General features: G+C 38.9%; 1 protein-coding gene across 3 annotated transcripts in view; it reads left to right on the top strand.

The window, feature by feature from the left end:
• htr2cl1 (5-hydroxytryptamine (serotonin) receptor 2C, G protein-coupled-like 1) overlaps positions 1 to 26,954 on the top strand; it is a 109,100-nt gene that overhangs the window by 70,879 nt on the left and 11,267 nt on the right. Inside the window, exons 3-6 of one of the 3 annotated variants that reach the window (XM_026352419.1) lie at positions 7,436 to 7,601; positions 13,656 to 14,388; positions 14,488 to 14,631; positions 23,941 to 24,141. In XM_026352419.1, the coding sequence (XP_026208204.1) occupies positions 14,226 to 14,388; positions 14,488 to 14,631; positions 23,941 to 24,141 (508 nt within the window). In that variant the 5' untranslated portion in view covers positions 7,436 to 7,601; positions 13,656 to 14,225. Of the gene's footprint in view, positions 1 to 7,435; positions 7,606 to 13,655; positions 14,632 to 23,940; positions 24,142 to 26,954 lie in introns of all 3 variants that reach the window. The other 2 variants (XM_026352417.1, XM_026352418.1) reach the window with 2 other exon arrangements.

The following is a 26,954-nucleotide window of genomic DNA, read 5'->3' as shown; positions in this document are numbered from 1 at the left end:
TGAAAATTAGTTTATTATGCACTGAAACCGAACCAAAACAGTTGAGTTGTGGGCTAGAGAACCACAGCGTAGCTGATAGATGATATGGTAGAGCTGAGTGGAAGCATGAGAGGATTCATGGAGGGATTGAAAACTTGTGCTGTCTTTGATTAATGTGTATTGGTTTCACTGAATTTGATTTTTTTACCATTTCGCACACTGTTGTACAAACTCATCTACTGTTTAATTACATTCACTATGGTTTTCTTTCAAGCAGAAATGCTCAATATTTCATTTGGCTTTCAGTGGACCATTCTGTCTGATTAGACCATTTCAGCTGCCTTCAAGGTTTAATCATAGCTCTTCATTGGATCAGTGTTAGAATTATCCATAAGTAGGTTTTGGTCGAGTCATAGAATCTAAAACGGTGATAGGAAAGCAGTAAGATTAACCGTGTTCTCCAGCACAATCACATATCGTATGTTTAGTAAGGTTTGTGAACATGAGATTCAAACATTAATTCAAACTTTATGTTCAGAGTTTTCTTAATTTCTTGGTCATAGATAACTCTGCAGCCACCATTAGACATTTAGTTAGCAGTGGTTCCTAACCCTGGTCCTCAATGCCCACCGTCCTGCTTTTTTTCCAACTGCTCCTGTCCCTCACTCTGCTGATTACCTGGATCATGTGTTTTCAGCCAATAAGCAGCTGTGTAGCTTCTGATTGGAAGCTGCTTGGCTGAAAATACATCATCCAGGTAAAAAAAAAATACAAAAATACCTATAATCTAAAGAAATGTCAGGGGAAATATTGCATGGATTGGATTTTAACAGACAGATTAACAATGTATGTGACTGTATGTGTGGCACATCATAGAAAGGGGAATCAGCACAACAACAACTATGGTCACAGCTAAAGTCCTGAATGCTACCTGAATCAATTAGTCTCCTCACACAGCGGTAAACACGTCTCAGTGACTTTTTTGAGAGCATTGCAGACATCAAACTCTAAAGTTTTGCAAAAGTGCGACTTAGTTGCTCAGCTTCATTTGTCTGTCAATTATTTTGAAGACACGTTGATGTCTGTTTAGTTCATACAACTTGTGTCTAGCCGTGCAATTTGTATACCGAACTCTACACAGAGAAACAAAACGATGAAGGTAGGCGGCAGTGAACACAGAGGTAAACAAGTGAATACAGGAATAGAGAAGAAATGAAAAAATGTCATTCAGAGGCGATAAGTGAGGTAATGAAAATGGAGCATTTTTCACTGCTATAAGCTTACTTGTTGAGAAACTCATTATGTTCTCTGAAAGGCCATTTGGCTATTAATCAGAAACAGATCAGCCAGTATCATTCAACTGAGAGAGAGGGAGCAAATGACAGAAAGAGGAGTGAGAGCGACGGCAGGGGAGACACATACTGTAACAAGTGAATAAACACAAAGGGAAGAGGTATTATGTGAACATGAATTGTGAATCTTAGAAGCGCCTTCCCGCTGGAAGAGATTAATTAAGCCGCAGATAGAAAGAGACACTAGACAGATTGCCGCTGAACTTTAGAAATGTCAAGAAAGAAAACGCAGGCGGCTTACATGAGGTGGGTTGAAATAATGAATCAACAAAAACCCTTTCTGAAACATTACATTTTAAAAAGTCTTTAATATAACTTAAAATGTTTATGTGCTCTAATGTCAACTAGTGTAGTTTTTTTTGGACGGATGCTCTCCGCAATATGTTAATGCAGTACTTGAAGTATATATAACCTCTAGGAAGACTTGCGTATGCGTGCAAAAGCAGGTTTAACATTTCTGCAGGCGCTTGTGGACAGAACACATTTCCAAAGGACTTTTAGCCATTTTTAAAATTCTTATACAATTAGTCTTCATAGATTCTCTTGCTCCAAGCCATCATCATAATTTATTTAACAGTTGCAATTCCATCTGCGCTTATAATACAATTTATTCATTGACAGTGACAATTTCTGCTTTCATGAGAATGTAAATGTTGGCTTTGCAACACTCGGGAAATTGGAACGAATTTTGCCACCCGGCTTTTCTCTTTTGAAATATTATGATTCGCAGATGAAATGCAGATTGAAGTCCTGTTTTGTGATGCAGTCAAAAAGAGGAAAGAAGCGAGGCCTGGAGTAAATGTGGACAAGACGATATGTATGTAGGGATGCACAGCTGCTTTTCTGCAGCAACTGATGCTGACTAATTTTTGCTTTGCCTAAAAGTTATGACACCAACAGTGTGTAAGAGAAAAAGGAAAAGGGAGTAATGCAGCTGAATGTGCAGCATTTTGAGTGTGTGCACAATACGTTTCCTCTTCCGTGTCAGTTCTTGTATGTGTATGTGTGTTTAAGTGTGGAAGTGCATGCCTATAACCCCCTGTGCTATGCTGCTGTCAAGAATTTCATTAAAGCACAGTGCATGCATCAACAGCACAGGCACAAAAACTGGTGCACTAACAGGGTGACATGGTAAAATACAGGCAATTACAGAGAAATTTGACCATCTCAAAAAGGTTTTATAACAGGTTTGTCCTTGATTTCTGTTCTGTTCACCCAATGCTCCTCTAAATCCTCAAGGGAGAAAAGAGACTATAACTGTCCCTAAGAAAATATTGGAGTTACCAACTAAATTGTGATGAGCTCATTCTGAAAATACGAGTGCATTTCTTTTTGTTAACTGGTTGATGGATTATGATAGAGGAGGGATACATAATAAATGCTATGCTAAAAAATATGTTGGAACAAGATCAGTGGTTGTAATTGATCACATACCCCAACACTGCAAAACTCCTAAATGATAGAGGTTGCACATTGTGATGAACCTATAGACATTAATCATCCAGTTTTGTAGTTCCCCTTAGATCTATGGTGCATTTTAGCATCTTTCAGCTCATTGTTTTGGTACTGCTGCAGCAAGCAGCAGAAAAATGAAAGTATGAAGTCACCGGTCAAATAGCAAACAAAAAGAGACAGCTGTAGAACCTAGATTGTGAAAACAGCACAAAAGCACACGGATGAAGTTGTCAGATGTTAGTGGAAACCAGCCCAACTTAAATAGAAGCTAATAATACGGTATGCCCACATCATGTTTCACCCATGTAGCATTTTATTGTGTTGTTTACCAGGTTTACAACGAGTAGCTTAGACCTAATCAGAAAGACCCACAGTGGTGATTTAGGTTATTTTGTGGCATTACAAGTCTCAGGACCTTGTAGACATCTACATGCCAAGCTTCAGTAACATGTTCCTGTTGCAACTTAATTGTTGAACCTTTCAAGACAATCACTTCACTTCCTAAATGGACAGGTTGATATCCCTGAAGTTTAACTGACTCCGTGTTATACTGGGATGATTAAGTGTTAAGTGTGTCTTTTTATTTATTTATTTATTTACTTTTGAGCAGTGTATTTTATGATTGACAGTGCCAAATCAAAGAGACATGTGGATGAGTTGATTTCACACCACAGGAAATGTGCAAAAAAAAGGAAAGAGAGAGACGGAAGGAAATTCGGTGAAGGTGTGAGACATGAAGTTAAAATATGCTGCAGTACAGTATGTGTTGACTCAATCTGTTAGTTGATTTTACCTGGATTATATAGAACAAGGATGATCTTGCCTTTAAAACCTGATGGTGAATACACACAGCTTAAATAGATCACAGACAGTACTTTTGTGTTCCAGGTAAATAATACTAGATAAACAGGACTTAAGGGCTGGTGTCAGTAAGAGGTTTTATTAATACTGAGACGCTCCAAGGGGATCAAAGATGCCTTAACGTCCCACTGAGTTTTAGTAAAGATGCCCACAATGTTTAAATGTAGCTAAATGCAGTTTTAGTGGGTCAAACAACAACATGTGTTTGTATATGCATACATGGGGACATTTTTGTATTTGTGGTTAGGTCGAATTTCGCATTAATGAAGGGGAAAACCAAACAATGTTCTTGTCTTGTCTTTTGCATAAGTTTTTTGTCATTTCAAATGCAATGAGAATTTAAAATATTCCAACTGTGTATCATTGAATAACATTTTCAGCAAATGTCAAGGCAGATACTGTTGAATAGTATAGCACACCGAATACTTTCTTCACCTTTTCCTCCTTTCTGTCTTAACACTTCATAGCCCCCCTCTCCTTTATTATTCTGATTTTTCATTCCCAGTCATTTTGGTTTTGTTCTGTCATTTGTTCCTTGTCTCCTTAGTTCTTTCCTTTCCTGCTTCCTTCTTGTCTCTTTGCTCCTGTGTCCTCCTCTTCTCCCTTTGACTCGCCCTGTGTCCTCGCTTTCTTCTGTAAATCCCCACCCTCTTTGGTTCCTCCCTCACTTCTTATTCTTGTCCTCTTTTTAAATTGTACTGTAATAGTAGTAAACCCTGTCATCGAGATCCATTAATTTTCTTTTTCTGCACTCCCTTCTTTTACTCCCGGTGCAGTCATTCCCTCGCAACCATTCATTTCTCTCCCTGTCTTTATACTCTCCCGCTCTCTCTTGTCTCTGTCTCTCTGCAGTGCCCAGAGACTTGTCTCTTCTTCTTCTTTGGCTTTGTATGCGTGTGAGTGTGTACTCTGTATAATCTTGAGACTTGCGACTGATTTAAAGAATGCTCTGTTCTGTTTTCCGTTGTGTCTCCGCGCGAACACGCTGCGATCTGTTATCTGCCCGGCTAGATACACGCTGCATTGTAATGCCTTTGACACATTGATGTGCCCCCACACACACACACACACACACACACACACACACACACACACACACACACACACACAGACACACACACTGATACACACTCATAAACACAGAAACAGCCAGATGTACTGCATATACATCCAAAGTTACACTTGACAGACTGGAAGTCTTTTGAGTTACCATCCCACTCACTCATCCCTCCTACTCTCTGTCTCCGACACACACTCACACACACACACACACACACACACTCACACACATGCAAATGGGAGGATTATGTGGAATCACATAATCAGTGCAGCTCTGTGTTAATGGCCTTTACTTCATCCAGCAGAGAATAAACTTTGCAGCTTTGATTCCTTAAACACACTCAACCTTCTGTCTATTGTATCCCTCAGTCTCTCACTCTACATCAATGTTATTACTGGTTTGTTTCATCACATCTTCGTACTTATGTCCTGTGAAACTGTTGCACTTCACTTTTCAAATTTCTGAAATGTCAGCTAAATTAAATTAAAATCAGCACATTTCAACCAACTTAACATGAATACATTCAAGAGGAAATGCCAAGATTAGATTATTAATATAAAACATGTAGTTTCTTATATTTTCTACCAGTTGTTTTAATAGTTTTATTGGAATTGGAATTTATTTTTTAATCATAGATTCTTGATCTACCTTGTGATATTTTGCTAACAGAAATCTAATCTAATCTAATATTTCACATCATGAAACATCTATTGTTGAAGCAGTGCTTTGACATTTGGGGAAATTGACTTTCTTGTTTTCTTTTTGAGAGTTACCTGAGAAGATCGATGCCACTGTACATTCAATATGAGGCTACAACAAGCAGCCAGTTATCTTAGCTGAGCTTTTTAACTAATAGAAGTGTAAATTAAACCTTAGGTTTTGTACAGATTGGACAAAGCTAGGCTTACTGTTTCCCCAGTGTTTAGTTTTCAATAAGGTGGGCTAAGTAGCAACAGTAGCAGTGATCTTCTTTCAGGTCTATCTGGCATGAAAATATTCTTTTCTCTTTGTCTTAATACCTCTTGCAGACACGTTATTTAGCCCATCTGTTGAGAAAATAATAAAATGAAAACTCTTTCTCTCAGTTTCATTATGTCTGATGTTGACTTTCCCTGCTCTAATGAAAATTTGCTCCCATTATTTCTTCCTCACGGTCTATTGTCTTGTTTTTTTTCTTTCCCCCGCAGCTGCTACTTCCTCTCATCGGAACATCTTGAAGGTTTTTTTCAGTGCTCTTTGTAAATGTTTGATAACGAATCACTGTTTTAAGGAAGGCAGAAAGTGCTCCTTACATTCTGGGGTCATACATAATCCTGGGGTCTTTGGAGGCCAGTGCAATCAGATAGATCATTTCACTCGGTGATGTAAGGCCTCTTCTGATGGAATCCATGTACATAGCCATGTAATAGCCTTGTTGGGGCCTTTAATGTTTGGGAAGATATAGTATGATCTTCACCTTCATCACCTTCTTCATCTGCCGACGCTGCTGAAAATGACCCCGTGAGAGTCAATCATCATCCAAACACTGAACCCGCACTACTTACCACCAGGGTCTAAACTGTAACTCATATGCCAGATCTGAGCCAAACAGTATTGCTGTTAGACATCAGGACACTTTCTCTCCACATTTCTGCAGGCTGGCTATTACTGTCACTATGTCATTTGAATGTCTTGCAACATTATTGCTCTGAAATAACCTGGCTCAGTATGATATTTATGATTTATATTTATATTCATGTGAAAGACAGACCGCATTGCTAGTTCTGTCAAATTACTACTGACAGTCATGTTTGATTTACAAAACGTCTTGGCAAATTATGGGATATTACCATATATAATTTTCACATTTAGTCAAAGAATATGCTCAAGATTTAGTCAAAAATGTGATTTGTACTCAAAGGAACTGTGTAATTTACTGTAGCAAAGATTAAAGGGAAACTAGAGACTAGAGGAATAAATCTATCAAGCTCCCTAATACTGTCACATTCAGCTCTGTGGATAGACCATAGATGTGAAACACAAAGACTATACTATATTTTTATTTTTTATTTTTTTTGCCAATTCACAACAGAAGTTATCTCAAGGCACTTAACAGTGTTTAAGGTTTAAGACCTTACAGAGAATAATTATACAAAAAAATGATACAAAAATACAAAAAACCCAACAATCCCATTTGAGTAAGCTTTAGGCAGCAAACATGCAGACGCCTGTTACATTTTTGCGAGCAAGCTCACCAATATCACTATATACAGGATGAATTTTGATGTAAAAATAATTAGCATCAACATTGCAGGCCAACAAAACTGTACGTGACAGCACGAGTAGATAATTGACTCAATAAGCTACTTTGTCAGAAATACAATGGAATAACCGATGTGTATCTGTTTACAGTGAGACATACTGGTATGGATTATATGGATTATACATTTCAGTAAGGAAAACGTAAAATAAAATCATAACGTAATTTGAGAAACGTCACTTCAAACCGTGTGGATCTGGAGTGTCGGTTTTCTTGTCAGGGTGCTTGTGTTGGATGAAAGAACCGAAGATTAATGCTACATTCACTTGTGCTGCTGCTGCTGTGTGGGTGAGTGTGTAGGAGTCACTGTGGTTTCAGGAGGTTTTCAGTCACTTTTTTTTGCCTCAGATTGGATCTGAAACGTTCCACAAAAGAGCATCAAAAGTCAAAGTCTCTTCTTTTTTCTCTTTTCTCTCTGTTTCTCTGCAGGTAGATGGATGATGCTGATCCCTCGCTCAGGAGGTGTGGAGTGACAGGCAACGGACAGATTGATACAGCGGGAAAGAAAGCGAGAGGGAATGTTGGAACGGGTCTCAGCCGCTGGTGATGGAAAACAGGGGAAAAGGTCAAGCACATCGATTGGGAACCATGAGAAGTAAGTGAGTAAATTTACTGATAGTGGGATGACAGTGGTCTCTTCTCTTTATATTCCTCGTTTTCTTTTTACTACTTTATTGGTGAATCTACATTCCCCCTCTCTCGCTGCCTCCTTCTCTGTCTTTTCTGACAGTCACTCTTTATCTTTCAGCACCTTTATCGCTTTGTAAAACACACACATTTCCACGTAACACCAGCAGAGCTCAAAGGGCTCAATATTTCTGAGTGAAGTAGCTTCAAAGTTGCACTTGCAATGCAGCACAGCACTTGTTGCGGATGCCTGTAGTGGTTGTGCTGTGTCTCACGGTGCCATTGTCTAAGCTTTAAAGTAAAAGATATAGTGCTACAGTATTGTGTGATATCGCAACCGTGAACCAACTGTTGAGTCAGTTCAATTAAACCCAACAAATCAAAAAATAGACAGAAAACTCAGATTTTTTTAACTGAGATGTTTATTAAACCTTTTAAGAAATAAAAAAAAATAAAAAATTCTTTGCATCATCAGACACACTGATGTGGTCCTAAAACAAAATGCAGGGAGTTTTATTTCCATCTCCCAATAAGCTCTAACACATGACTTCTGTACAGTTCATGCCTAGAACTTGCACTATTTCTTTGGCAACTGTGTTTACTAACTTACCCTAAAATAAACTGTCACTTTTTACCATGTGCTTGTGCGGGTTTCCTTCGGGTGCACTCATTTCCTCCCACAATTCAAAGTCATGCAGGTTATGTTAAGAGGTAACCCTAAATGGCCTTAAGCTGTGAATGGCTATCTGCCGTTGTATATCTCTAAATGTACTGTAAACCCCTGAGATAGTCTGTCCACCTGTCCAGGGTGTTCTCTGCAGCTTGGATCGTCTCCAGCATCCCTGACACCCTTAACAAGATAAGTGGTTCACACAATGGATGGAGGGAAACTACATTTTAACATCTTTTCGACACAGACAATTTTTGCCGGCATGTCTGTTCTAACCGTACCACCTCAATTTGTTCAAAGGTCTTGGACTTAAAGGAAATGTTCATTTAAGGGTGCCAATAACACTGAAATATGAAAACAACACTTTCCAGTTATCAGTACAGACTTGAGTATGTCGACCATGGTCACTGGAGCTGATCCCTGCCACTAACAATGACATTCACTGATTTCCCTGCAGCATGTTTCCGAAGCCTCCCAGAAGCCTCTCTCCACTACGCACTGGTAAAAAGATATGAAATGTATATTTTTGATTGAAACCACTTCTCATATAGTTCTAAAAGTAGTTGAACCCACTAACGTTACAAATCTGCACCCTGATGCTGTTGATGGTGACTGGGAGACTCAACTACTAATCATACAACACTAGCTATAATAATAATAATTTTATAGGTAAAACTTGAAATAGTGCAAAACTGTGCAATAAAACATCATAGGTAAACATTGGATAAACAAAAAACTTTTGTTGTTCCACCAACCTACAGCACAGTAGCTGTTGATTTTGTCCCAAGAAACAAAAATGTGGGCAGTGTAACTGAGAAACAAATGATCTGCTGCCCCGATACAAATTGTAGTTGTTACAGAACTTGGTATTTAATCATTTAACAGCATTTGGCTGTTGGTGTTTATGGACATGAAATATACACCCTTGGATTTTAAGCTTCGAACGACACAAATAAAAGAGGTTAGCGTTGTTTGTAGGGCAGTTCAATAAGGAGAAAATCCCCTCACTCCATTTCCCTGCCACCCTATACTGTTTTATCTTGCAGAGCAGAAATGGCTTAAACAAACGTAAGTGCAGCAGCAATTTGTCCCTGTGGTGAAAAGCAAAGCGACATCTGTGCCTTAACTAGGCTTTGGCGGTGTGATCCTTCCTGAGTTTCCAGCTGTATATGTGTAACTCTCTCTAGGAAATGGGGTGGAAAATGTTTTACCATCACAACACCAATTATAATTTACAGATGATGTGATTGGTTGTAGCTGAGACATGCATGCACTCACTCCACGGGCTGCGTCTGATCTTAGGCTGAATGCTAATGAACTATATGGTTTCAAGCCAGGTTCAAGACCGAAATGAGATGATTAAAAAGGAAACGATAGCGTTTTGTTAGGATAATGACTTCCTGTCCTGTAGCGATGAGAGATTTGTGTGAGCGTGTAGCTTCGGCTCTCTCTACCTCTACCTCTTAATTTGTTTTCTTTTGTCTCTTTCCTCTCGTCTCAGTCACTTTTTCTCTATCGCTCAGATCCTTTCTACATCTAACCTTCACACTGGTCCTCACTGTTCTATTCACCATTATCTACCTTATCCTACTCCTGTGATGCATTGCTGCCTTATCAGACCACTTAAATCATTCTCCCGCAGTGCTGTTTAGTTTCTTGTGAACTTTGCTTATAGTCTTTCTGAGCAGAGGAGATAAAAAGCACCCTGTCTATTGCACACTCAGCAGTTTAGAGGTGTATCGCACGCATGCTCATTCCTAGATGTAAATGTACACAATACTGTAAATCCTCATCTTCATTTCATTTTATCCATTTTTTAAAATGTTGTTTAGTGTAATTTCATTGTATCAGTGGCCTCCGTTTTAATAAACCACACTGCTCTACTGTTTTATTGAAAGTCCTGACATGACCAAGACAAATAATCAATAAATCCTGATAGAAAACATGGTTTGTAGCCTGCTGAAGATACTGATGTGTCAACTGTGAGCATCCTGTTTCTCAAAAAACAAAACCCTTTAAGCTGTTTTTTTTGAAGCTTAAATGGTGTCCTAATTGGACTGAATTAAACAAAGCTGATTGGTAGGCTCTGTGCAACTGAACTTACTGGTGGTTACAGCTGCATTATAATTGATGGAAAGCATCTAAATCATATATATAGGAAGAGCAGTAACGATACTGTCTTCTTATGCCTCAACAAGTTGAGTTTAACACAGGAATAGCATAGTAAGTAAACACTGGACACTTTTCTTCTCAGTATATGTGTTAATATGGTCAAACATCAAAAGCTTTTTCTTGATAAGAAACATATTGTAGCTATGTGAAAAATGACTTTCCTCCAAAATATCAATCAATCAATCAATCAATCAATAACGTTATTGCCCCCAGGGGGCAATTATTTTTGTAGCAGCGCAATAGCACATGACACCGGGAAAAAAGACACAATCAACATAAAGTACATGAGGAAGGAGGTGCTGCAGAGCTTCTTAATTGGAAGAAGGGTACAATATGTGGACGCACAACATGATGTGGACGTGACTACAACGAAGGCTGTGATTCACATAACATCACCAACCTCCAGCCAGTGTTAGTGTCTCTAATCTTAGCATAGTAGCTTCCTTTGCCCAACCTTAACCAAACATTTGACTAGTAGTAATAAAAGAGTTGCGTTGCTGCGTTTGTACACATAACCACAGTGATTGTGTGATGGGCTCTGAGCACTTCCTACACTTTGTACTGGTACCAAACACTTCCTGTGTAGACACACATGGACCAAAGCTGTTACATCTTGAACATTTAATTCATATACAACCATTTTCCTGCACATTTTCTAGTTTCTTTGGAGATTCTTGTTAGAATAGAAATTTAGCATAATTCTATAGACACAAATAGATTTTAGTTTGATTCATTAAAAAGGAAGTTTTGTCTCTTGAGTTTTTGACTATAGTCCTCATTCACCTGTGAAAAGGAGAATGTTGTTGTGTTGACGTCTGTAGTAAATAAGCAGATCGTGGAGCAGTGTTTCATAAAACATTAACATTTTAGAGAATCAAGTGACGACTATGAAACCAGCAGAAGTGCTTTACAGAAACTCTGCGTAGATGAATAAGTTGATATTTAGGCACAAGAGTGATATTGATCCTTTCGGTTAAATCTTGGCAAGAAAATTAAAAGCTAATGTTTTAACTACAGAGGTTGCAGATCAGGAAAACAGTCATATGAGTCACTTCTGAAGGTCATACACTTTGGGTTGTTTTGGAAGAGGCGGCATACAGCTCGTTATAATTTGTCGTTTCTAGGATGCTGCAGATAACACAGGCAGGAACACACAAATGTGTCTGCCCACACACCCAGATAAATAATCTGAATGAATCATAATGTTTGCCCATAATCACACCTAGGCAGTCAATATATGCATACACATTTATACAAACAAAAGGAAAACACAGACAAATTAATACACACAACTGAGGTACAAGAGATTCACATTAAACAATGCAGATATTAACATGCCCGCGCAGAGTGAAGAAATACAAAGCAATAGTTGTATTATTGAGCTTATAGCAATGACTAAAATACATACACGCACATTAAGAGTGCCTGTTCTGTGCTGCTTGATGTTATCATAGACTCAACGCCCACTAAACCATTTCAGCTGGAGGCCTGATTCCGTCTGGAGATGTACTCGCATTTTATCTTGGACACACAATCACGGACACACTAGGAAGCACAAATACTCGTTCATTTTTCATTCTTAAACACGCGCCCACGCATTCTAAAGTGTTTTATTGGTTTTCACCATTTTTCAAGATCTGTCTTACTAAACCAAAATCACCACAAGCCTTCACTTCAGCTTCCCACCTGAACTCTACCCTCTGTCTCAGGTTAGAGTATTCTCACTGAAGTACAGTAGCCAGGACTGATGGTGTCATGTTATATGAGCACTGTACTTAAGTGCAGAAATTGTGTTGAAATGCTGTGAGTCTCCCAGGAGAAACAATGTCTTCAACATTTCACACCCTTACCCCCATATCAATCGCCGCCTCGGGTCTTTTTTACACAGTTGGTGCGGCAAACTTTAAGGAGGGTCAGCACAGATCCCCGGAGCAGGTATGCTGCCTTCCTCCTTCAGTAAGGGAGCATATTAGCACGGTAACTCCACCTCGAATGGGTTGTGTAAAAGGAGCTTTTGTCTCCAATGTGCACTCACACTATCTAGTCACTATTCAGTCACACAGCATCTTTTTTACCTTGTGTTTGTGATGCTTGAAAAGTAGCTTTACAGTTGCTATACTGTGAATACAACTAACTGTTGTATTTGCTACAATATGGAGAATGTGAAAGTGACGTCACACTGTGTTGAATTTACATGTACCATGTTGTGATGCTCATGCTGTGTTTCTGATGCTGTTTGCTGGCCTGTGAATTAGCAAATCTTGCTGGTGGCCAATGAAAAACTTTTAGGGATTTGTAAAATCCTCAAAGCATACTCAGCTGATACATTATTCACAATAATTTTTGTTAAGCAACCTTTGCGTAAATCTATTAGCCAAACAAAACAGAAGTCTGCAAGTAATCTCGACCACGGGTAAACAGATTGTGTAGCATGCTATATATAGCATGATATTGTGTTTTCATCCCCCCACAGCAGTGTGATGTTAACTTCACATTCTCTTCTGCACCTACAAATGCGTACAAGCATACACTGTGACTCCCCCTATCATTAAAAACACTTATGAGGTGCTAAATCACCTAGCAGTAGTAAGGGTAAATAAAGAGGACAGCCAATAAAGCCTCTGTTTCATTTGTACCCTTTAAAGTTGTTTATTTAGTGCCTTAAGATAAAATTCCCTCATTCCATAAAGAAATGTGTTTCTCTGCAGCTTACTCGACCGGTCCATTATTGAGACACAGATCGATGAAATGAAAAATGGTGAAGATAACATGGCAGTGTGTCTCTACATCTTGAAACAGGCTGGGGTCCTGTCTAGACTAGTTGTCTAGAAATGGCCAATCAGAAGCTGCATTGCTGATGAGGGGATGTGGATGTGTTCAGGCAAACACTTGGTATAGTTTAATTTGTTCATTTCAAACAGCACACTCATCACTTCATATAGTACAATACACCCAGATTAAGTAATGAGCTAAAACTCTTTTTGAACAATATTTTCTGAAACTGTTAAGGTATATACAATTTCTGTATTAACAATGTAACAACAAATTACAGGGAAATAAAACAAAGGAATGACTGCAAAGAATGTGGTATAAATGAAGAGAAGGTTGAAAAGATGAATACATGTGAAGACATAGTGGATAATCTGATCTCTTGTTGCCTGTTGTTGATTTCTTTCACAGAACAAGCTGATCTTCAACTCTGATCGGAAAGAAGAAAAGTCACTTGCAACACCTTGAAGTGAGATTTACCGTCGAGAGAAGAATTCTGTGGAGAGTTGGAGACCGCATGCACCACCAGCCATGGATGTGGACAACCTCCTTTTTGTTTTAAATTAGGGACTCTTAAACACATCAGGCGGTGACAGTGACTGATCACCAAGAAGCAACACAGGACATTTTGGCTCAGTGTACACTCTAAGAACTCATTGCCAACAGCTTACTGGCAAGAAATGGAAGATTCAATTCTTACTGAACAATTTGAGGATGTTTACAGCTAGCAAGACTTAATGGGAGTGCAATATAAACCCCAGAACACCTGTAGCCAGCTGCTCCCTATCTTCTGTTTAACTTTCCCTGTCATTCCCCACCAAATGATGTCCTGTTGGTTAAGAATGCAATAGGCCTACTTTAAAACTCATCAGAAAATCCCCAATGCTTTGTCAAGCTCTCTGCCTTCATTGCTCTTACCCCTGCTGACAAGGGAGTCTACCCTTTTCTCAACCTCCAATAGGGTAAGGCTCTGTCTTTGTGATGGGAGGCCCAGCGAGGGTTCTCCTTGGTGGGTTTGGTACAACCACCTCATCTCTGGAGGTTGGAGGTCGGATGGCTTGGCCAAGCAACAACCCCATGGATGTGAACCAAACCCTGTCATGGGGGAATGTTGGAGGTGGAGGTGTGGCAGCCATGAGTGCAGGTCTGGACAATTTCACCCAGAAGTCTGTCACCAGCACGATGATTAAAGAGAAAAACTGGCCTGCGCTGCTTATTCTCATCATCATTGCACTTACGATAGGTGGCAACATCCTGGTGATACTGGCAGTGTCGTTGGAGAAGAAACTCCAAAATGCTACCAACTTCTTCCTGAGGTCACTAGCTGTGGCGGACATGCTCGTCGGTATCCTGGTCATGCCCATCTCCCTCATAAACATCCTCTATGGTGAGTCATGAGAACCTGCAAAACACAACACGAAACACAAGTTAGCGACACACATGAGTAAGAGGCAAATGCCTTTTTTTCTATACTCCTTACATCTCTCGTGCACCAGCAAGAGTGCTCCTTGTGCCAGTTAGCTATAATTACCCAGTACTCCTCTCACCACACTGGCAATGGCCGGCTTTTCAATTGTGTTGTGTTGGTGAACTGTCAGGGCTGAATTGCATCACGGTGACTGAACCCTCATAATACTTGCTTTGAAGTCTTTTCAGCGGACTAAGCACAGTTTATTGAATTGCTGCCTCCCACAGCTGGACTAATATTAATTCCCTTCTTTATTTCTATGTGATTGTTATAAATTATAGCATTACTCAAAAACAATCATTATTTTCTTAACCTTGTAATTAACTAATTTCTAAGTTCAGTTTCATAAAAAAATGTATGCAGGGCCGGGCTGGTAATATAATATACATGAGTAAAGTGTCCCAGGAACAGGGAGATGATGTTGAACAAGCCTGCACTATCCCTACATGTGTATATAATCATGAGCTGTAAATATGAAAACAGAAATCCCTTCAGTCATTTTTAGCTCATAAGACATTGTGTAGTGTTGGAACAGGTTTTAGTTATAGTTGGTATAGTTATACAGTAGTAATAAACATACCTGCAACGGGAAAAGGGAGACTTCTCTTCAATACCATACAAGAAAACATATCCAATGAACAGAACACATGATCCAACTTGCTATAAATGTTTGTATTACTATCAATTTAGTTTTTTCATAGAAAGAAAAAAGGCACATATTGGTCTCATCTGATATTTAAGCAGTCTCCCCCAATTTCTACCCGTGATCTTGGGTACCCACCCACTCACAAGCTGTTGCCAGCGCACTGTGGCATGCGCGCTGCCATTATTTCAAAACATTTTTCAGTGCAGTTATTGAAATAATTATTGCTTCTCTGAGACATTGCACACTGTCATTTTATGACTGATTCAGAAGCCGGAGGATGCCAACTTGATAATTGCAATATCATACCAGCTCTCAACTGCTGTTCTTGCTTACAATATCTGTGCCAGGATTCTGTGTCAACGCCCACATTAGCTTAATAAGATGGCGGGTTATATATCGTAGGCTGTGTGTTTAATGTCTTTTCCAATGTTGAGTGAAAACGTTAAATATAAGAAAGGCTGTGTTCCTCTGAATCCCCGTCATTGTCCACATTACAGACTTCCAAGAAATTCTAGCACTTCTTCCTGAATGTATCTATGGATGATGTATCTGGGACCATTTGGAGCCCATTATACAAGCATTTTGATTATTTCGTCTGGGATTTCGAGAGAAGTATGAACACATTGACATGGTGATTATCACAGCAGGCCAACAAAACTGTCTAGACTCCTACCCGTACAAGAAAAGACCATGTTTTGTGCACATTACAATGATTATGCTGACATTTTCATTAATTTAAGCTCATCAAAACTGAGATACGTAATGTGCTACGAGGGACATCAGGTTTTCTACCACGCATAAGTGATAAAGTGCAGAAATGCATTTGTGACGTGTAATAGTTTACCAATAGGCATTTTTTAACACTGTCATCACGAGAAAGAAGAAATAACAGAAAGAGTCAAGGGTGGGCGGATGAATTGGGGTTAAAAGGTTCAAGTATGGATCAGTGACAGGTCAAGAACTCATTAGTTGGCTTGATTAACTTGAGATATTGAGAATGTGGGTAATTCTTTTATTGACGTGGCAATACAGAGACCATGACATACTGTACTGTGTAAGTTTGTCATGTACTGTATGGATGTTAAACTCGAACAAAGGACTAACACTCATATCACAAATAGGATAAACATTTACTGAATGTGTCGACAAGGATCAATTTTCAATTGTAGTACTTTCTGTAATTTCCATATTCTATAGCTTTTGTAAAGTACGTCTTGATCTTGACATCGCCTTAGAAAAAAATATGTACATGCTGAATTCTATCTATTCATGTATTGATGTAGAATTTCCAAAGTCTATTTTTTCTCATGTTCATATTAATTTAATGCTACAACCTGTCAATAAAACCCTTAGTTGCTTTGACAGGACATTCCACACTTTACAGTGAGTGAGACGTGAGTTATACTACTCGTAGGCAATATAGCCTTGGGCTTCAAGCAACAGAAAAAGAAACAGGCTACAGAGGTCATCTAAGCTCACAGGTTTCACTCCAAACTCCCTGATCTTTTATTTGCATTATGGGAAATATAGTATTCTGTATTTTTTAGTGCTTGATCCATAGGTCAGCCTCTGCTGCTTTACTTTAGACAGCTGTTTTTAAACCTGACTTTTGTGGGCCCCCTAAATTAAAAATTACGTTGAAATAATGTGTTGTAGTTTTATAATCATTCACCATTCTGTAGGTTTTTTTATTTATATAATTGATGATGATGATGATGATGATGAAGATAAATCGAGGGTGAAGAGTGCTGACATGAAATCTTTATGCCTTCTATAGTCTTCATACATTGTGCCCTGCAGCTCTTTTGTATCCTCAGCACGGCTGCGTCAAACTTGCTTCTCTGCTTTGTAGCTGTCAGGCATCCCTCACGAATGCTAAACAGGACAGGGAAGGTTGATTGCTGCTTAATGGGCTGTGTATGGTCAATGGACACATTCGCTCACTAACTCTGTGTCTGTCTGGTAGTTCGAGCTTCTGCTGGTGCTGATTGCTGACTGCAGTAATCAATGTTTCACACAAACTTAGACACATATTGAGAGGGGTGGGGTGTGTGTGGGGGGGGGGGTGCTGATAAGTCTGTTTTCTCCTTTCTCTGTTTCACAAACATCTGCACGAACATAACAATCTGCCACTCAGTGTGTGTTTATACATAACTGCAAAGTAATGCGAGTCCCTGCAAACACACACATAGAGATGCTCACACACACTTGACTAGAGCCTGGATCTATACTTGCAGTGTTATTCATCACACTGGGATACTTGACTGCATTGATCCATATGGCTGACGGACTGATGGGCCAGACAAACACACACACACACACACACAAACACACAGACAGGCACGTCATGAAATTTCCTCACACAATTTAAATCAGCAGTGAATCATTCGCATGATAGCAATAACAGTGGTGACAATGATTATGATGATGATGATGATGAAGGCAATTATAATGGAAGATGATGTGGATGGTAATTTAGCAAATTTTTTATTTGCATACACTTGCTAGGCTCACAAACGCACAGTCACACACACACAGAGCTCGTCAATTTGGAATTTCTTTAATTGGAATGACCACAAACACACAAATAACACAAGAGGCAGATTAACAGATTTTAAAAATCATCTAATGAAGTACTAAATGTTTTTTGGATAGGAATAATGTTTATGATCATCCTGATTAAATCAAATAAGATAATTACGGAAAATTGTGTTATTCTGTCCTCATTGATTTCTAGTTGGGTTTACACACCATCAAACCATAAACATAACCTAATTCACATGACCTCAATTTGCCCTCAATTCATGTAAACATTGCAAAAAATGTCACATATGCGAACGCGCACACACTACAGAGGGAAGTTTATGGTCAGTTCCAGTAACTCCTGCTAACTGCCTCATCATTCTGCATTACATTGCATTATGTGCACTTAAATAATCAGGTTACAGCTGACTGTGTTGAAGCTGATTTGTTAATTGTTATGTAAATGAGAAGCCTGGTTTCTGTAATTAGGGTAGTGGATCAGGGGAACCTGATTTCTCAGAGTAGCTTTCTCCCGATGAATGCAGAACTGTCTTCCATGTATACGCAGAACTCGGTTTATGTCATCAGCATTTTGTATATGTACATAACAAAAAAATGAAGATGGAGAAAGGGGCAGATCTGTGCTGCTACCACCGAAACCAGCACAAGGTGGTCTGCAGAAGTCTAAGTAAGTCACGTTGATTATCTGAACAGTATATGCCACTCCTCAGCTCAGCTTGAGGCTACATTAGCCACTACAGACAAGAAGCATTCAAACTTCCAGTGGAACTGTCAGTGGTTGCGTTGCAGGTAACGTAGGCGTCAGGTCAGCTGCATTCATTTTGATCCTTGTTTAAGTGTCCATTAGGAGTCTGACAGTGTGAGAGGAGTGCAAAGCTAAATCAGTGCATTTCTCTGCTGTGAGAGTTGAGATGTCAGAGAGGATGTAGCCTCTCAGCTACTTCACATTGCAAACATTTGTTCTTTAATGCTTTCATGTTCCTTCTAAACCCTCTAAGCCCTCAACACAAACATGTTATTTTATCTGTCATCATCATCCAAATACAACGTGGTTAGGTTTAATGGAAAACTGCCGACTTTTGTCATTTTGTCACTTGGCAGCAGCACTTGTTGTTCCACTGATGTTGTTCTCGTTGGGATTTCTTTAACCCAAATGTAGTCAGAATGCTGTATCTTGTTGGTGGTTTAATATGTAGCTGAGTAAAAATGCAGATATCCAGACAGAGCATCAAACAGCGTGTTAGGATCTACAATATTCAGCGAACTAAACTGTGAATTTGTGCTCCTGAACTCCTCAGCAGACCCAACTGTAGCGGAAATCCAGCTCATTTTGAACCCTTTTCTTTTCCTCCGCTGAAACGCTGCTCTCTGACAGACAAGGGAACATGATGAAATACCATTTGATCTCCCGCAATCACAAAATGTCTGGAAAATGTGTTTCATCGCAGATAATGTGTTAACTTTCCAAATCCATTTTACATTTCAACACTAATCTGACAGTTATTCAAAATGTTATCTTGGCCATAAAAGGCAGAGGAATATGTTATCATTTCAAATGAGTGTAATTTACATTCATTTGGCTACTTTCCTTACTTGGCTCTTTGTTTGCACTGTGATTAAGAATATAAGTGATAATAAAACACTGGTAATATATGAAGTGATTAATTTGTTCATAATTGCAGGTGTGACATAAACAGAAAAGGAACAAGTGAATATATCTAAGCCTCAAACCTTAAGTAAACAAAAACAACGTTATGAAGATAAATGTTTCACACATAAGGTAAGAGAGTGAGAGCGGAAACAAAAGCAAGAGAGGGGAGGATGAGTGCTTACAGACTAAAAGTAAAACACACACACATAAACACACACTTAAATGCACACACATAGAAACAAACAGCCTAGAAGTGTGTGACTTTCAAGGCCAGCTGAAGGCTATCTCTCTGCATTGAACCCTAATTGCAAAAACACACACTTGCCGGCAAGTTGCATGTTATGATTTACAGTGTCACACACACAGAGACACACGCAGATGCTGGACTTCTTGCTGGACAGTGAATGTGTCATTTCTCCTTTAATGAATTGTGAAAGAATACCAACTTGTCGCAGCCTGAGCGGGACTGTAAAATGAAATACAATGAGGGGGAAGAAGAGCGAAATGGTGCAATAAATTGAATGTTGCTCGTCTGTTTCGGGGTTAGTTGATATTTTACTGCCATCCTTCAACCAAAAACTGTATGATACCAGCAAGAACCCAGACTTACATAAGTTCACAGAACACACCTTCTAAATTATAATGAATAACTGCACATTTGCTCCAGTTACTGTGATACAGGCTATATTAATACCTCAGCTCTGAAAGTTAATGATCCTTGCACTAGAACATGTTATACAAGCAAAAACACAACATGACAGCATGAAGTGTGAGGCTTGTTTTCCATCTCAAAGATGAGTGAGCATTTCGCATTAGGCGACATTCATGCATTCCACAATATTGGTGGAGTCAGAAAACCAGGAAATTAAAATAAAATAAATTTCAAAATATTGTGTAGGCTTACATTGTTTTTCCATTCTCTTATACATAGACACAAATGATCAAGGAAGTTGACACTACAAAGACTGTGAAATTAAAGAAGAGGCTGCATGTTGTACAGTATTTCATCAATAAAACTATGCTGGTCCACCAGCTCAACCATAGGCCAGCACGTGGCTTTTCCAGCAGTTATATCATGACCACGGCTAGCACCATATCATAATATATTGTACCATTTCCAGTACAGCTGTAATCTTTATGGGCTAATTGCCTATCAAGATAAGAGGCTAACAAGCACTATAGTCTGTTCATCAGGGCCTTCTAAAGTAGCATAATGCAGAAGAAGTTAAAAGTACACTACACAGGATAGAACGACAAATTGTATAATGAATGATTGTAAAGTGAAAACTGTTCACTTTATGCGTTGGAAGAAGGGCTGCTCTGGGTTAAGTGTCCATTATAAATGTCTGTGGTCATGTTTCATTCAAGAAATATTTCAAAAGTACATATTGTTCAATATAAAAAATATAATAATTATCACTATTAGTATTTCTGAAACACAGTTTACTGTCACAAAACTGTCTTTGCTTCCTTTAGAGATGCCCAACAGATACTGCACGTACTGTTTGCTTGGCTCAGTTTAGCCTGACTGCTGACTGAAAGCTGGAAAATCTCCTACTGGCCGCTCCAGTGACAGGGCTGAGCTAAAGGAGGGGAGGTGGGAGATCTGTTTTTTATTCAGTCAATCAAAAATAAAATCCCACATGCCTTGCTAAAAACCATTTAGGGCCTAAGCCATATAATCTCAGCCATGGTGCTGCATATTCTAGTGTACTGCTGTTGAATACGGTGGTCAGAGAACAATAGTCAGATATTCAAGTGAAGTATTAAGTGTATTGCTTGAAATGTCAGTCCATCTAGAAATCCATTGATATTTGGAACATTTTAGAGAAGTGTAACTTCAAAAAGGGCACAGACGAAGTTGAAACATTTACCCTTAATAGACAGACACTTGTGTTACACCTCTGCCTCAGAAAAACACCTCCTTCTTGAAAACCAATAAGTCATAGTGCATTTAAATGTAGAGTCCAACCAATTAATAACTCCTTCAGATCCCTGCTTTAGCCTACCACTACCTCATTCCATTACATGCTTGAATGTCAACCTTCCTGTGTTCTGCACTGTCAAACAAAACCCTGGCTCAACTGAATATGTTACTAAAGGTGTAAAATGATCCCAAACTGCTGATTCGTTGTGAGTTAAGTATTTTATAGCCACTGTTCATCTGCATCACTCAGAGTAGATTTGAGTCTCTCCGTGCATTTACCAAAAAATGTGATGCACCCGGTAGCCAGCTAAGTAACACCTTGTGTCATTGTGTGTGCATGTGTGCGAGAGAAAGAGTGTGTTTCATGCAGTGCCCCCAATAAGTGTTTGACCTCCAAAAAGTTATGCAAGCTGCCTCCCACTCAGCACACACACAAACAAGTGCGTGATTCACTCCACATGCAACACATACGTGCTGCTTGTCCTACGACTCAGCGATGAAATGAAAGAGTGAAAGAGTGTGTGTGTGTGTGTGTGTGTGTGTGTGTGTGTGTGTGTGTGCTTGGACGTAGGTCTTGTTCTCTGTGAAGACAGAACTGCTCATATACAGTAAATAGCTGCAGGCACAGAATGACACACACAACATTATCAGTTTGAAGACTGTTGTATTGTTATCGAACAGTAAGGATCCATACTCTTTGGTGATCCTCGAATCAGATCAGTCCATATTATGATTTAGATTGAGATTAATAAAGGATTGTTTTCAATTTGGTATACATGTTCCCCTCATGAATATGAATGTGTATATTATTTATCATCACTGAATATCCCCAACCTTTTGATTCCAATGCTGTGGTTTATATACTCTACCTGCTAAATCTCTGTATGTTAGCATCATCATTATGAGCATGCCAGCATGCTGCCATTAGCATTAGCTGTTTGGTTCAAAGGTCAAAGTGATCTGATATATGATTCAAGCTTCTTACTGACTTTTATGTGTTTGTGTTTGAGATACAATACACACAAGAACTTTGTTCCAAGCTAAAAATAAAAGCTGTGGTACTTTTTGAAAGAGGAGAACTGGAGGCCTTATGCTGTCTCAGGCTCACAACCAGAACATTTTGTTCATTAAATGGTTTTTATCCAAAAGGATTTCAAGCCGACAAGTTATCGCCTCCTCATTTGTTGGTTTGGAAGGCTCTTTCCTGCATCAAAATATCTGCTAAATAAAATGGTGTGAGATCTGAGGACAACGTGCTGGATCTTCATTATTCATTGGTTATATTTATATGTTGAAAAACATATTTTATACTTTTAAAAACATAAATGATGTTTGTTGTTAGAAAACTACAGTCAAGACTTATACAGACCTCATTTAATTACTCGAATTGTCCAAGTACGTGTGTAGTAGTGTGGAAATCAATCTTTGTTTTTATATTTTTCAGAAAATAAGCCATACAGCTACAATCACATATTTATTCTCATATTCCTTATATTTATCAGTATGCATTGTAACCCTGCACCAAAACAGCCTTCATACAGTCTTTAATTAAGTCAGAATGAAAGCTTTACCTTCCTGTTGGCAATGATAACTAAAATACACAGTTAAATGTAGGGCTGAGGCATGATTATTGTTTAATTATAACTTACTAGCAAATTAACCAAAAGAGGAATCAACTAATAAAAAACAGGAAATAGATTAAATCCAAAAATGAATTGTTAGACCTCGATAGTTCCAAGCTTTCATACTTTGACGTGACTTAACATGTTAAGCTTCTCAGCCCTCTAAATAACTTGTTTTACCAATAACACAAGCCACCAAATAGATAGAGCGTGTCCATCTGATACTGCAGGCGTGTCTACAGGGTTATCGGGTGGCCACCCTCTCAATAACAGGCTCAACTATTTGTTCTAAGGTCCTCCAACCAGCCACCTCTCTACCAGCACCAACACACCAAACACAATCCTTCGTTAGTGTACCCCATACCTCATATCTATTTATATGTACAGTCCAGACACTGTCCTTGTGAAACAGTTAGACATGCTGTTGAATAGCTTTTATTTCTTCCTAGTGTTCGATCAAATATGACAAACAAAGGGAACGTCTTGTCATGCAAACACCTTTACCCAGTAATCCTAATTATAGTAAAGTATCAAATCAAATTTTAAACCTAAACCTGATCTTTTTTGGGGACGTGGTGAATTTATTGTCTGTTAAATGTGCTTTGCTTTGATGTACTCTAATTAATTAAAGTTTAATCAGCCTCACCAGCATACTAAGCCTTCATTGTCTGCTGGCCCTGATGTCTGTCACTCTCTCAGCCAGGCCCTCAGATCAGGCTGAACACATTTTCATTATTGCTTTCAAAGTAAACACCATCAACTTCAATGGAAAAAAAATTTAACGGCAGAAAAATCATATTTGTTTTTGTCATTCACTTCTCTCTGTGTGTTCCCCCAGATTATGTCTGGCCTCTACCTAATGCTCTGTGTCCAATCTGGATCTACCTGGATGTGTTGTTCTCCACTGCCTCCATCATGCATCTGTGTGCTATCTCTCTGGACCGATACGTCGCCATCCGCAACCCAATAGAGCACAGCCGCTTCAACTCCAGAACGAAAGCCATGATGAAGATTGCAGCTGTCTGGACCATATCGATAGGTCAGAATGCAACACACATGTACAATGTATCCCCTGGCACTGTTTGTAACCCTTACGTTCGGTTTGATTTGCTTAGATATAATTTTCTGCCTCCATGCTAATACAGTACTGGTGAATTGGATCTTGTTTGTAGTGCTCACAGCAAAGATTTTCCACTTGTCTGACAAATTGTCTGCCAGAAAATTATGATCATCTAATACATAGCCAAACGTACTGCTGCTCTTTTTACTATCAGGTAAAATTGTATTTTTGAACACTGAAAATTGAATAACTGTTCAATATGTGGTAAAATGACTTTTAGGTGGTGTTAATGGGTCTGTGGACAGTGTTTTTTTGATTTGGATATTCTGTTTTTATTTTCTGTTTGGTAAATCTTTGAAAAAGAATTACTGGCCTCTATTTGAATTGCATCAGACTGAAAAAATGAAAACACCTTGTATGAGAACATTTGCAGATAACATGCCCACTTGTGATAAAGCACAGGTGAACAAAATACTCTTTGTCATTATGCCAGAGAGGGGTTCATTTACTCTTATGGTCATTTGTGATGCTGGATTTGTTGGTGTTTTATTGGATTTATTTAACTTTATGGTGTTCCTGTTAAATTGTCCACCTCTACATGCCTACATAAAGAGTTAGCAATTTAATGGCTGGTATCAAATGTACTGTGGTGACTTTTTGGGATCCTCTGTCACTTTCTGAAAAGCTCCAACCAGCACACCTCAGTTTTGTTGACGCTCAAAGCGCCTCGCAGCTCATTGTTACAGTTGGAACTCATTTGCATCATATACTTTACTAATTGCCAGAGGGCTTTTCATATTCATCCTCTATCAGATGACAACATGCAAATGAATGAATATTGTCATCTCACAATTTATGGCAACTGGCAGGAGCCAAGAGATATTATCCGCAGAACAGAGTTAGGAAAGTGTTCGGATGACTCTTTCACTCGGCCCTCCCTCTGTCTGTCTGACCTTAGACTTCAGCTGATGTTGGACTGTGCCCTTTGAGACTGAGAGAGCTTCCCTGGCTTAACCATCACACCGCCACACACACATAAACCCACACACATACAGATGGAGTGACTGAGGGTATCATTAGCCTAACATCCATTTGGTTCATGCATTACATTAGTCCAAAAACCTTGTTTAGTTTGAGTGGTTTAACATATATTTAGAATAACAATTTACTGGGACTCCTATGAGGTACTTAATGCAACTGAACTTTCTACTATTTCTTTAAATGAAATCAGTTCCTTAAATCACAGACAAAAGTTCAGTTGGCTGAAAGTAAACAACCCCATTATTGAAGATAACATTTGCTATATCAAATTAGCCACAGCTGGCCTCTTGTGTTGAGATACATGAATAAATAGAGGTTTTTGCAAATGTGCCAATTCTAAGCAAATTTTGAATATGCAGTATGTACACACTTAAAACCCTGATAAAGGTATTCTAAGTACCTCCACAAAAGGCTATTTGCATACTAATAAAACACTTGACTTTGAAGTGTACTGTTGATGGACTCTATTGTCTCACAACACAAAGGAAATAGAGGAGCTGCTCCCATCTGCAGAGCACTACAATGGGAAGGGAAGATCTTTGACATATTAAGTGATTTCCTGTTACAAAATGTACATTAATTTCATAATGGGAAGAAGTGTAGCGTGACAATAAGTAATGCTTACTATAGTCTAGTCGCACTATTATGCCAGCCTAAAGGTAGTGGATCCCACATCTGGTCATCAGGCCTAACCTTTTCTATAAAGTACTCCAAGATCCCCATCAAATGGGTGCAGGTAACACTGCAGGGTGGCTTTTATGTTATAATGTGGGTCCTTTTTATTTGTACGTTGCAACTATTTTCATCAGTTCTGACTCTTCTTCCCTTCTGCTTGCTAACTAGTTTTCAAGTATTGTAACACTTGTGTGTCAAAAGGATTTTCATATTAAAATCAGACTGAATTAATAGTCTTAACCAGGTATTTTCGTTGAATTTTCATATATATTAATTCACCAGTTAATAGCTCCTATAAAATCTGCTGAACTTATTTTATACAACAAATATAAGACTGCAGTCCTACCTGCTTGGAAATGCACATACATGTAGGTGTTAGACCACAGCAGGTACACAGAAAAAGCTGGACTCACCACTACTGAGATGCCTTTTCTAACTGTTGTTGCTGCCTTTTTGAAAGCTTTATTAAATTTGGAGTTGACTTACACCTCCAGATACCAGGAGGTTTTGCTTTACTCGTTCTCTGCACTCGTTCAAAACCAGAAAAATCATAAGAAGCACCTGTGTTCCTGTGCCCGTTGTGGAGCACGACCCTTCAAGAGGTTGTGCGCCATAACATTTAGTCATGATTGAGGTCTGAGAGGGCTTACAGCGATCAGTGTTAAAGGATTAGTGAAACATCCAACAGAAGATGTATTAATACAGCGTGACAAGCTTTTCTGCCTCTTTTTAGATGTGGGTTGCTTCTCTGTCTTTTCCTCTTCAGACCACTTGAAACAGATGCAACTGCTCTCAACTAAAGTGAAGTACCAATCTAGACACAACAGTTTCCTCTTTTGTGGCAAATTTAAAATGCAGAGTAGTGGTCATGCACAAATTACCTTGGTCCGTTGTTGACCACAGCTTTAGTTTCACATTTACAGGCATACAGTATACTGTGATTGTCAAAGTTTGAGTGTGTGTTTGTGTGTGTTTTTGCACTGGCCAATTCTGTATGCTACTTAGAATGAAGCCATTTGTGCTTTGCTGTTCACTGATGCAAATTTTACCATGTGATTTTTATGCTGAAGGTTTTC

Source organism: Anabas testudineus, chromosome 18 (genome assembly GCF_900324465.2).
Source record: "Anabas testudineus chromosome 18, fAnaTes1.2, whole genome shotgun sequence".
NCBI classification, from domain to species: Eukaryota; Metazoa; Chordata; class Actinopteri; order Anabantiformes; family Anabantidae; genus Anabas; species Anabas testudineus.
Note: the sequence above shows the minus strand (reverse complement) of the source record. Positions and strands in the feature narration are given on the sequence as shown.